At 37.2% G+C, this 13,783-nt stretch overlaps 1 protein-coding gene across 1 annotated transcript in view; it reads left to right on the top strand.

The window, feature by feature from the left end:
* FRMPD4 (FERM and PDZ domain containing 4) overlaps nucleotides 1–13,783 on the top strand; it is a 156,233-nt gene that overhangs the window by 133,926 nt on the left and 8,524 nt on the right. The window contains exons 7-12 of the mRNA XM_067566137.1: nucleotides 2,135–2,266; nucleotides 4,315–4,434; nucleotides 5,092–5,228; nucleotides 6,179–6,305; nucleotides 10,553–10,642; nucleotides 11,252–11,434. Coding sequence (XP_067422238.1) covers nucleotides 2,135–2,266; nucleotides 4,315–4,434; nucleotides 5,092–5,228; nucleotides 6,179–6,305; nucleotides 10,553–10,642; nucleotides 11,252–11,434 — 789 coding nt within the window. The remainder of the gene's footprint in view (nucleotides 1–2,134; nucleotides 2,267–4,314; nucleotides 4,435–5,091; nucleotides 5,229–6,178; nucleotides 6,306–10,552; nucleotides 10,643–11,251; nucleotides 11,435–13,783) is intronic.

The following is a 13,783-nucleotide window of genomic DNA, read 5'->3' as shown; positions in this document are numbered from 1 at the left end:
TACCGTACTATCTGAGCACCTTCCAATAGTGCATTAAGAAACATGAGTAAAAGCTGTTGTGTTTGTTCCCCCACGTGTGCAGTGGAGTGTTTTGTTTGGTGATTTCACATACACACACACATTGCTACATGTTTATGTTAGAGAAGGCCAGGTCAAAGAAATGCACTTTGCAGTTATAGTGGAAGGGGTGAGGTTTGTGATAGTTTTAGTTTCTGTTTCTTAGTTTCTGTGGGAGTTCCTTCCACAGCACCTGAGAAAGCTCTGTCAGGATGACTTCCCTCTGTCAAAGTCACAGGTGAGTTTTCAAGCTACTATGGTGATGAGGATCATATAAGTAAAGAAAGAGTGACTTGAGGGACTTTTCTTTTTCCACTTCAGCACCTGATGTATTCTATCACAACTGTTTATTCAATAATTTTCTCATTTTATTTTATCAACATGTTTCTCATAATTATTATTTCATATGTTCAGTCAGTCTGACCTCTATTTTCTTCAGCTGCAAGTGGTAAGGACAGATTTTTACTGAAGTAAAGGCAGAGAAATTTTGATTAGCTGATTATGAAGTACTGGGAACTGGAGGAAGATTGGTTAGGAATTAATATAAGGTGCTATACAGGTTAAAGAGAAAAATGTTGACTGGTTTTAATAATTGGACATGTACCTCTTATTAGCATATTCAGAAAAAAGCAATTAGTAAACAGTGCACATCACAGTGTCATATTACTTCTCTTTTGCAAACATCTCTCTTCAAATCACTGTTACATTGTTTGTGTTTTGAGCACAAATTAGAAGTGTCAATAAGAGTAGATTGAATGAGTAGGTTTTAAATTCCTTCTATCAACATAGTAATAATATTAACTTACATTCTTTAGATTGGTAGCTTGCAACTGTTTAATGACATGGCTTATTTTTTAAGGTTTACAGACTGCTGTCCAATTCCTGAGACAGGCACACTCCACCCTGGAACCAATTTGTTATTATTCCATGAAAATTGTTTAATTGATTTATTAATCTGCCTAATCAACTTTTGGCCTAATTTCTGTTAAAGTACTTGAGTTGTTATTCATCATGGTCTCTTTAGTAAATCCTATCCATCTGGACCCTAATGCATATCTAACAATCATTGGGATGGATGTAAATGCTTTAATTATTTCACCAGTATATCGTGAAGCTACATTTCTGTAATGATTTTATTATGTATTCCTGTCTCTCACTGCACTTATCAAAACAAAAATAATTGCCGAATGATGTTAATGATCTAGATATGCTTTATAGATCAAAATAGAAAGTAAAGTAATAATTAGGGATAAATGAACAAGTTTGGGTGAAATAAAGACTGGATTTAGACAATTTAATGTTTAATTGTAATTTTAGAAACAATTACACTTGAAATGATCACCCTTATTTTAAGATATAAGTCAATGTGAAAGACTTTTGCTATAATCCCCACTTGCCTCGCTTTTATAAAGAAAACAAAATCTCTATCTCTGGAGATGCTGTCTAAGAGATATCATTTTTGTTGACATTTAAAAATATATAAATATGGGTCTACAATGCAGGGATGTTACTATTTCCTAAGAGATTTGACTGCACTATTTTTTTTAATCCCTCCACTACAGGAACAAATCTATTCTGATCTATTGAAATCTGTGGGAGCTGAGTCCCATTTCACCCTTTGACTTGGTTGTTCTCTCTTTGAAATGTTGGAAAGGTTTATGTTCTCTCTTTTGGAGGGAGATACTGCCTATTTCTAGGGTGAATCTGCATGAGATATACAGTTTTAGAATTTTGTGAACATAATTTACACGTTCAATTGCCACAAAAGACCATTCATCACAGTAATTTTATACACACACACATTTTTCACACACAGTTCTAAAAATCTGGTCCCAAAAGTCTGGACTTTAACTCAGAGAAGCCTAAACATAAAGGATCTTATTCTCCACTTATTTGTATCTTGTATAATTGTTTACAACTGTGCAAAGTGAGAGTAAAACACAACTATTCTTATTTGGAGTATTTTACTTCCACTTTATACTTGTGTAAATGACTACACAATTTGCAAGCAAATGGAAAATCAGGCCCCAAGCCTTTCATGAATTTAATCACATTTTATAAATCCTCTCTTAATTAGGATGTCATCTTAACACTCCAAGAAAAGCTTTCCATCAAATGTATTGAACACTTTTCACTGATGCTGGAGCAGAGTATTGAAGGAGCTGCAACCAGACTTCTCTTGCTACATGAACAGGAGACTCTAGCTCAGGTTTGTGTAATAATCCATGCAAGTAGATATTAATGATACTGGATAATCTGTAAATTATCCATCCCTCTAATTATTTAAGTGAATAAATTAAGATTTATAGTCCCATACACTGAATGAAGCACTACCAGCATTTACATGTGATTGTTTATAATAGTATGACTCTCCCGGCGTGTCAGTTTGTCTAAAATCTAGGCGTCATATTTTGATTCTTGGTAGCCCATTACAAAATATATAACATTTCATAAGTGACTATGTTTATAGCCAGAAAATATGCATCAAATCCTTTTTCATATCATATATAATACAACTCATAAACATTATTGAACAGCTAAAAAGTTCCATTGCAACAGGCCAGAGAACTTTACTCAGTTCATCAAAACTTGTTTAAATCCTTATGATTTAGTCTTTTGCATCCTGACTGGTTACCAAGATATTTCTGTGTCAGTTGAACCTGTCTTCCGTCTGGTTATGTCACACTTCTTTTAGCACAACTTTAAAAAAAAAATCTCAGGAGTCCTATGGAAAAATAATTAAAATTCTCAAGAGTCCTCTGATCACGTAATAAAAGAGTGTATCATAATGCATATGCACAAGGAGGCCTCTGCACAATTAATTCTGGTATTTCCTAACTTTTCAGTGCTTGATTTTGCAACCTTAACATTCTTTTAACATAATTTTTTTGTGTGTAATTCATACAAAGAGTGTGGGATTTTCCGATGCACTCAGCACTTGCCTCACTCTGCTCCCCCCTTTGAAGTCAATGGTAAAGTTTCCATTGAAATCAATGGGAGCAAAGTTAGGCCAATGCAGGGGGCTTTAGAAAATCCCACCCAGAACTTTTATTTGTACCCACATACTATACCTAGGTATTTGGAAAAGGAGATACAGAGAAAGTGCAGGAAAATCTAAAGGTTTAGAGTTTATGTAAAGCAAATTACAATATATTACGAAGATTGCTAGAGCAAGAGAGTGATTCCTTAAAAGATTGTAATGCTAAGCACAGCTTCTGTCAATCAATTAATGAAATAATTTGATTATAAAGTACTGTTAATTTTCTAACCAGATTTAGCAGAATTAAATGAACTACATGTATTATGCATTATTCTATGGCTTTCTTCACTGGAATTCCTGTAAAAACTCCAGTACTTAAATTCGCCATCATGTTCTTGCTACAGACAATATTTTATTGTAGCAGAAGTGGAAAATGACCACTTCATCTGATTGTCCCATAGCTACTTGGTAGCTCCGCTTGATGCTACTATGTAAATGTCCTCAGCCTGCTGTTACTTTCTTAATAAGTTTTATGCTGCCTATCAAGCAAAGAAGTTTATCTCTTGAAGTGGTGGATGACTCTATCATTATCATATAGTGCAAAAGTCTTGGGAGAAATCTCTTGATCTGGAATCACATAGCTAAAAGAAAGTGATTAATAGTGATTGGATCAAATCCCTTTTCCAAATAAGGCTTTTCTTCTCCTGGAACCACCACTCATTTTGTTATTTTTTCAAAAAGTAATTTTCAATAAGAGTTTCTTCAAATCCCTGTCAACACATATTCTGTGACTGAGAAAAAAACATACAAACACCTTTTTAAGCTATTTCTTTGGTTCCTGGCAAGATCAAATACTTAAAAGTCATACGGTGAAAGTCAATTAAAGTGAAATCACTTTTTTCATGGAACAACTTCACTGTCAGTGGAGAACAATCCAACATTTCAATTTGCACATTGCACTGAAAGAATCTAGCACTTTCATTCTGCTTCCTAGTCAGTAAATTCCACTGTTTTTACATTTAGATGTGTTTGGGCAGTTCTGATAAAGCTTCAACTGCTCCTGGTCCCACAAACATACATATTTAAAGATAGACAAAGTTAAATTTTCATTTTGCCACACCTAATAAAGAGTCTGATCCAACACCCATTGTGAAATCAATGGAAGTCTCTCTGTTGACTTCAGTGGGCTCTGGATCAGGGTTAAGGTGTCTAAAACTAAGAACAACATTCCAAAATCAGTGCTTCAAAGTGCTATTGTGATCATTGCACTCTTCTAGGTGACCCAGAGGCCAAGCTCACATAAGATGAGATGTTTATTCAGAATCAGCTTCGTCCCAAAGGATCCCATTGACCTTTTAAGAAGAGATCCAGTTGCTTTTGAATATCTCTATGTACAGGTAAGTAAAAACATAACCTGTCTTTGTAAAAGCTAAGAAAACATGGAGATGGCAACTTTTAATGTACTTTTTCATTTGTGCTTTCACAGATTAAAAATTGGGCAGTGGGGAGTCCTGGTTTTTAAACATACTGGTTACACACTACCTAAAACCACCACATTCAGAGAAATGTGTGGGTATTTATATTCCAGCAAAGTCCCTGTCCCTCCTAGCCCTCACCAAAATGCCTCTTATGTGCTAATGCTGTGGCATCCTTCCAAAAAGGATTCAGTTCTAGAAGGCTGAAGTGACCCAGCAGCACTTCTCAGCAATCATTTCTTGTCCTATAATGTCATTTGCGGAAAATCTCTCGGAGGAGGAGGATGAGAAAGGTGGTGCGCACACAGCGAGGATGCAGGCAGAACATGCTTGAATCAAAATCCACATGCCATCTGCTCTTTGGCAGATACCTGGATTCTTCTGAGGTATCCAGATCTTCATGAATACCCAACACATCTGAGCATCAGAGCTTACCTTCAGTGTAATGCCACCTTTCAGTGAGGAGTTAATCCATAATGCAGCCTTTTTAAAAATCAGTCAGTAAAAGCTTGTTTACGGTTAACTTTTTAAGTCAAAGATCTTTTTAACTTGGTGCTCCCTCTACTGGTTCTTTGGCAGAGCTGTAATGATGTGGTTCAGGAGCGGTTTGGACCTGAGCTGAAATACGATATTGCTCTGCGGCTGGCTGCCTTACAAATGTACATTGCAACTGTGACCACCAAGCAAACTCAGAAAATTTCCCTCAAATACATTGAGTAAGTATAGAACATACAGCATTCCTCACAAACAAAGGTTCAGAATTGTCTGTAGGTCTTTGCATGTTGCTTGATCAGTGTCTGTCTGTCTGCGTATCCTGATTTTGGTTTTGTGGGTTTTCGGTGCATTTTTAATTCTCGTATAGTACTTGCCCTTTATTGATTAAACCACGTTTAACAACATGGCCTCTCCCTGAAACACCCCAGTTTTAAACCATTCTTCCTCTGCGATTGGCACAGACCACGGAGCATTGAGCTAAGAGCCTCATGTGAGCCCTGTGGCTAACTTGAAAGTGATTCTGCTTCACTTTTGAGGTGGCAACACTTACAGCCCTCCCCATCCAGACGGACGGTCAGCACAACACAAGTCCCTCGAGGGAGAGGTGCAGTTACCAACTTGCACTGATTAATCCTTTACTGTTGCATGCCACAGTATCTCCAAATGCATTATGCTGGTGCAACCTTTGGCCCAATGTGCTCATAGTGGGTGAAATTTGAAATATAGGGTCTAAAAAACCATAATAAAGAACAAATAAAACAGAGCAAGTGAACCCTTGCCATTGTGCCTTAAGAAATGTTCCTCACAGAAATGTAAAATGTGGGTACTCTGGTTTATGTGCGCATTCCTGCATGTATTCATAAGGTTGGAGGTGAGGAACTAAAGATTAAAATTGAGAGGAATCTTTGAGACTCTAAAAATCCCTTGGAAAATCCCCTGGAAAATCCCTGTGGTAGGAAGAGCCTCACATCGCAAATGTTAAAGCATCTTATTTTTCTATGACACAGTAAGTACTCTGAGTACAGAAAATAAGCTGTTATCGAAAGCTCGCACCTTCACCAGTTCTCCCTGTGTTTTCAGGCACTTATTTGCTCAGCATCACAGCCACCATCTAGTCTTAGGTAAATAATCGACACAGAAATGTGAAATTAAAATATGCCTTTTATTGCAGAAAAGAATGGGGATTAGAGACTTTTCTTCCATCTGCTGTGCTGCAAAGCATGAAAGAAAAGAACATAAAGAAAGCACTTTCACACCTTGTCAAAGCAAATCAAAACCTAGTTCCTCCGGGTAAAAAGGTATTTGCATCTTAATGGAAAATATATTTTAAAGACCAGAGGGGACTGCATGCATGGGAAATGTTTAAAATTAGTTCTTTGGAGAAATACCTAGCCAGTGTATTTTCAAAGATTGTTAGACTGTATAACTTTCATTGCCTATTACCACGTTTCCACGAACAATTACAAATAATAATTATACCCCAGCTAAACCATCTCCTTATTTTGAGAATGGTGGAAAATTATTAACCACCAGGGTAAACCCAGATTTTTAAAAAATTCATTTAGCACCTGCTGTTAATGGCAAACTTGTTAGAGAATTACGTTCTCTCTGCCTGATGCTCTAGACTATGTTACCCTGTGAGCCTGGCACTGACAGAAGCCATTTTCATGGTACTACAGGATGATTTTGCTCTGGCACCACAGGGTAAAGTGACCCCAGTTGGCAAGATGTCACTTGATAAATTATCTCCCTTATAGTAATTGAATCTTCAGTGTTATAAAATGCCTCATCTTAGTATTAAACCTTTGCCTCATCCAGGAAAACTGTGAGGGAAAATGTCTATGGATGTTTGTCTATGGAAAACCTTGATGTCATATATGTGCAACTTTAAGTGCTTTTATATACCAAGATACTCTGTGAATGGCAGAATCCAAAGGCTTGATCCAAAACCTGTTTTTCTCAACAAAAAGACACCCATTAACTTCAGTGGGCTTTAGACCAGGATCCAAGAGATGAACATAAACCTGTGTTTATTTTAGTACTGCTAAATGTTAGATGTTAACTAAAAGCTAATTGGCAAATGAGCAAAATGATGTGTACCCTTTACATAGCTGCAGCAAAAGCTGAAATGATGTCAGCTGTATGTATTTTATCCTAGTAGTTCAGGTGTGTTTGAATCCATCCCTGTTGCTGGATTCCTGGCTGGCAATGATGGCCCCCAATAGCTTACACTATCTTCAGCTAGGACAGAGATTGCAACGCTGCCTCCCTGCTAAACACCTTGTCAAAATTATTTATGCTTTTTGTTACCTTCAGGTTGGACTGCTATCATGTGCTCTGCTGAGGGCTGCTTTTGAAATACATAGTGCAGCCACCTACATCTTTAACAGGACAGGCCAATGTGAACACAACACTTGTGCTCTGTAATGGCTACCAGTCTGGGTGTATATCCTGGAAGTGTTATCTTCTATAAAGTTGGTTCCCCCTGCTTATCTCAGAGATTTTATCTCCTTTTCACAGCCATTGTCTCATTGGAATACTCTAGCTATCTGTCCCCAGGGCTGAATGCCTAGTGAAGGATAGTGGAAGACATTCTCAGTAGAGGGCTGACCACTCCTGATTCATTTCCTCTGTGCAGGACATTAAAGCATAAATCTGGAGACATTTAGGATGCAATGCAAAATAAACATATTTATTCAAATTTTCCTAATATGGGCCTGTGGTACACCAGTCGGCAGGGTGGAGTTATAAAATCATAGAAATGTAGGACATTTCTTGAGTAGTCATCAAGTCCAGCCCCCTGTGCTGAGGCAGGACCAAGTAAACCTCCTTAGACCATCCCTGGCAGGTGTTTGTCCAACCTGTTTTTAAAAACCTCCAATGATGGGGATTTCACAGCCTCCTTTGGTAACCTATTTGAGAACTAACTACCCTTATAGTTATAGAAAGCTTTTCCTAATATCTAACCTAAACCTCCCTTCTGCAGATTAAGCCCATTACTTCTTGTCCTACCTTCACTGCATATGAAGAACAACTCTTTATCGCAGCCCTTCACATATTTCACGACAGTTAGGTCCCCCTTCGGTCTTCTTTTCTTAAGACTAAACATGCCCAATTCTTTTAACCTTTCCTCATAGGTCAGGAAAAAGGTCTACACCTTTTTTCATTTTTGTTGCTCTCCTCTGAACTCTCTTCTGCAATCTGTCCACCTCTTTCCTGAAGTATGGTGCCCAGAAATGGACACAGTACTCCAGCTGAGGCCTCACGAATGCTGAGTAGAGTGTGACATTTACCTCCCATATCTTAGATACGACAATCCTGTTAATACACCTCAGAATGATATTAGTCTTTTTCGCTGCTGCATAACATGGATTGACTCACATTCAATATGTGATCCACTACAACCCCAGATCCTTTTCAGCAGTACTAATGCCCAGCCAGTTATTCCCCATTTTTAGTTGTGCATTTGATTTTTCCTTCCCAATTGAAGTTCTTTGAAGTTACCTGTTATTGAATTTCATCTTGCTGAATTCAGACCAATTCTCCAATTTGTGAAGGTTTTTTTGAGTTCTAATCCTGTCCTCAAAGTGCATGCAGCCTTCCCAGCTTGGTATCATCTGCAAATTTGATAAGCATACTCTCCACTCCATTATCCAAATAATTCATGACAATATTGAATACTGCTGGACCCAGGGCTGACCCCTGTGACCCTCCACTAGAGATGTCTCCCCAGTTTGACAGTGAACCATTGTTAACTACTTGCAGAGTATGGTATTTCAACCAGTGGTGCATCTACCTTATACTAATTTTATGTAGACTACACTTCGCTAGTTTGCTTATAAGAACATCATATCAAAAGTCTTACTAAAATCAAGATATATCAAAACTACTGCTTCCTGATATCCACTAGGCCAGTAACCCTGTCAAAGAAGGAAATTAGGTTGGGTTGGCTTGATTTGTTTTGACAGATCCCATGTCATATTATATTCCTTATAACCCTATTGTCCTCCAGGTGCTTGCAAATTTATTGTTGAATAATTTGTTCCAGTATCTTTTCAGGTATCAAAATCTATAATTCCACTATTCCTCTTTGTTCCCTTTTTTAAAGATAAATACTATGTTTGCGCTTCTCCAGACTTCTGGAACCTTACCCATCCTTCAGGAGTTCTCAAAGATAATTTCTGATGGTTCCAAGATTCTCAGCTAGTTCCTTAAGTACCCTAGGATGGATTTCGTCAAGCCCTGCTGTCTTGAATACATATAACTCATCTAAATATTCTTTAACCTGTTCTTTTAGTATTTTAGCTTGCATTTCTTCCCCCTTATTGTTAATGCTGTGTGATCACCATTAACCTTTTAATGAAGACTGACGCAAAATAGGCATTAAACACCTCAGTTCTCCTGATGTCATCAGTTATTATATCTCCTCCACTAGGTAAAGGGCCTATACTTTCCTTCATCTTTCTCTTTCTCCTAATAAATTTAAAGAACCTCATCTTATTGCCTTTTAGGTCCCTTCCTAGGTATTTTGAGCCTTAGCCTTTCTGATTTTGTCCCTACATGCTTATGCTATTATTTTGTACTTCTCCTTAGCAATTTGTCCATGTGCCCACTTTATGGGACTCAGGTGGGCTTGATTTGCATAAAAAAAAAATTTTTTTTTAAACTGTGGATTTTGAGGTTTTTACCTAACCCAAGGGCTACAGTTTTTGGGTCTACATTATCTGTGTGAACGGAAGAGACTTTTTTTTTCAGTTTAAAAATTGTACTTTAGTTCTTAACTTTTAAATTGTTTCCCCCTCCCAAAATTAACCAACAAGCAAACACAACACTCCTGTCCCCCAAACCTTCATTTAACCTTATTTGTAAATGATTCCTATTTTTCATGGAAATAAATTATGGCATATTTGTATGTATCTCTAGCTGTTTTTCAGATTCATCCTCTGTTATGGGATGGTGACTAAATTATTGTTTCAGATTCATCCTGTTATTGAAAAGTGACTAAATTATTGTTTGTTTAAAAGAAATTTAGAAGTAAGTTAGAAATAAAATCCTATATATCACAGGTGTATAGCAAAATGTACCATGTGTAGCTGTTTTAGTAATTTTTTAAATATATTGCTCTTTTCAAATTCACATTGGTAAACCAAAATTTAAAGAACGGCTACTGATGGTGATTATGAATAGAAACTCCTGCGTACCCTTGAAATCCCTCAGTGAACAGATGTTTAATCTGAGTAGTCTTGCATTTTCCTTTTTCTGGAATAGTTCCAGTGTTCTTGCAGTGCCCTGATGCAGCCCATAATTGAGTCTTGAGCACATCGGATCAAAATAAACAAGATTTTAATTCCAAGATCTGAAAGAGTGTTCCTTCATCAAGAAGTCCAATATATAATGATTTGTCTTCAACTGATGAGCTCTTGTCACAGTCCAGTGTCCTTAGGCTGTGTAATCATGTTTTAATTCTTCCATTTCCATATGTGTTGATTTCCCCCACTGCATCTTACTCCTGTAATAATAACATCAGAAGTTTCCTTCTCCTCAGCTGTCTGCTCTGCAAGCCAAGGTGCATTATCTCAAGTTCCTCAGCGATCTACGATTATACGGGGGGCGTGTGTTCAAGGCTACATTAGTGGTAACTTTTTCCTTTATTTTCTTGATAATTTTCACCTATTAGTTTGCAACTGCCTGATTCATACATTTGCCTTAAGGAAATTCAAGTCCTAAACATTCTAAAATAATACATACAATGTATTGGATCAAATCACACAAACACCTTTTTTTCAATCTTCTAGAAAATGGCTTCTATTGTATTCTGGTTGGCAGCTTGGAGGTCGCATTCACTTAGTGGATGCCATGCAGATAGCCACAAAATACTTAAGTTGTTGAATAAAAAAATTCTTCTTTTAAGAAATATACTCTAAATCCACTCATATGAAAACCACAATGCAGTCAATTTCCAACAAAAATAAATTGTGAGGTAATAACTTTTATTTTCTGAATTTTACCATAAATCTAGGACAGTTGTGTATCTGTTGTTGTTTGTGTTTGGGTTTTTGTTTGGTTTTGCCTCTTACTGGAGAACTTACTAACTCATGGCAAAGAAATATTGGCAAATTAAATCTCATAAAAATGAAAGAGAGTAGTCATGGTGTTTTATTTTATTTTATTTTATTTTTGTTATGCAAAACCTGTGACGTTTCTTACTCTTTTTAATTTTTATTTTCTTCTTTTTATGGTACAGCAAGGAGAAAAGCGTTCAGAAGTGACTTTGTTAGTAGGGCCACGCTATGGTATCAGCCACGTGATCAACACCAAAACAAACCTGGTGGCCCTGCTAGCAGACTTTAGCCATGTCAACAGGATCGAGATGTTTACAGAAGATGAGAGCACTGTTAGAGTTGAGCTCCATGTCTTAGATGTAAAAGTAAGTTTTGTCTCAATTTAGTATCTTAAAATAACATGATTTTCATTTTCCTGCTGTATTGGAATAGTTGATAGAGTTGTGCATGATTTTGTTCTAAATGTTTTCATGCTACTAATATTATGAAAGTGTATTTAGAATTAATTTTTGCAAATGAAATGCAACTGATTTCTTAGGAACATAAGAATTTCCATACCACATCAAACCAATGTATTCTGTTCTGGATGCTTCAGAGGAAGGTGCAAGAAACCCCATAGTAGGTAGCTCTGGAACAACCTACATAGAAGGGAATTTTTTTCCCAACTCTTCTTAATTCTTTTTATTCTAGATAATGTAATTGTGGGGTTTCTCATTCTTCTTATATATGTCTAATCCTCTTTTGAATCCTACTGAACTCTTTGCCTCAATAATATGTAGTGGAAATGAGTGGAATTTTTTATATTACATAATGTTGGATCCTCTCAGTGCAGTTTACTGGATCTGGAAGTCTTACAGTGGAATCTTTCATAGAATTTCTATAGAATTGTGTAGAGGATAAATAGAGCTTAAAGTAAGAAATTCACAATATGCGAAAGTTCAATACTTTAAAGCTAAGGATACTACCAATTTTACTCTTCCTTACAAACTTATATGGAAAAACTTACACATGGAATATTTACTAAGCTCTTCTTTCACCCACTTAACTTCTATTGAGAAGTATCATTTCACTATATTTAAGTTAATAATATTGCTGTAATTTGATCTGGATGATCTGTGGCAGCAATATAAGAAAACATTACTGGATGGTGAGCACCATCTGTTGTTTAATTCCCTGGACAACAATAGTATCAGAGGATCCCAGAGTGCTTTACAACTCTTGATGTCACAGCACCTCTTTGGGGTAGTATTATTCTGATGGGGAAACTGAGAGAGTAATTAAATGACTCATGCTGTTCACACAGAAGGTTTGTGGCAAAAGCCAGGAATTTCCTAGTCCTATGATATAACCAGTAGATATCCTTCCTCTGTGTTTAAGACTAGGTAGTTTGAAGGAGCAAGGAGACTGGAATCTAAGGAGGCTATAATACTTTAATAATAATATAATCCTTGCTTACAGCCCCCCAACCTGAAGCAAATACTCACCAGCAATCGTACACCATACAAGAAGATCACTAACCCAGGAACATACCCCTGCAACAAACCCCGTTGCCAGCTATACCCACACATTGACTCTAGTGACAACATCACAGGTCCTAACCACATCAGCCACACCATAAAAAGGTCATTCTCTTGCACATCTACTAATGTAATATATGCCATCATGTGCCAACAATGCCCCTCTGCCATGTACATTGGCCAAACCAGACACTACGCACAAGAATAAATGGACACAAATCAGACATAAAAAATGGTAACATCCATAAACCAGTCGGAGAGCACTTTGTAGCTGACTTGAAAGTTGCTACACTTCTACAAAAAAACTTCAAAAACAGACTTCAAAGAGAAACCGCAGAGTTGGAACACATCTGCAAACTTGACACAATCAAACTGGGTCTAAATAGGGACTTGGAGTGGTTATCTCATTACAAGAAGTAATTGTCACTGTTCACACATTCTCACCTCCTAATCAGTGGTTGTGAATAGGCCTTAACTACTCTAACTGAATGGATTTTGCTTATACCTAACTTCCCCGTTGTTGTTCCTTACCCAGGGATGTATATATATACACCCCCTATCTGATTTCTATTTCTTGCACCTGATGAACTGGGTTGCAGCCCACGAAAGCTTATGCCTGCAGAAATTAAATTTGTTAGTCTTTAAAGTGCTACAGGACTCTCGTTGTTTTTGCTATAATACATTAGAATACTAATAGCTAAGCAACACAGAGTATAAAGCAGGGAAGTCATCTGTGGCGACCGCCCAGTCCTGTGAGGAAAAAGAAATATAAATGCTGGGTATCAAGAATGACAAGGAAAGCGAGACACCCAAGATTTATATGGACTAATTAGCAAGAGGGACAAAATACCAATTGTGCTTCCTGTCAAAGGGACAAACTTACCAAAAGTAATGTTATGATGTCACATGAATAAGGATATGGAAATTTTGCATGTGGTTATCAGTAACTGAAAAATAATGTGGCAACACAGTAGACACTACCACAGTGGGTAGGCCTAGGAAATGGTAGATGTTGGTCAGGAACTAGGCACGGCACTAACACCACATGCCTTCCCCTTGTGATGGATTTTTCCATCCGACGCAAGAGGAGGGAGTGGACCTCACTGAGTACAGAAGGGGTAATATACATCTCCGTGCATCAGCACTAGAGAATGTGGCCTAAATGTCCATTTCCAAAAGGGAATGATAATATCTAGT

This window comes from Emydura macquarii, unplaced genomic scaffold (genome assembly GCF_026122565.2).
Source record: "Emydura macquarii macquarii isolate MOO-44397 ecotype Brisbane River unplaced genomic scaffold, CSIRO-AGI_Emac_v2 contig_2734, whole genome shotgun sequence".
In the NCBI taxonomy this organism is placed as follows: Eukaryota; Metazoa; Chordata; order Testudines; family Chelidae; genus Emydura; species Emydura macquarii.
Note: the sequence above shows the minus strand (reverse complement) of the source record. Positions and strands in the feature narration are given on the sequence as shown.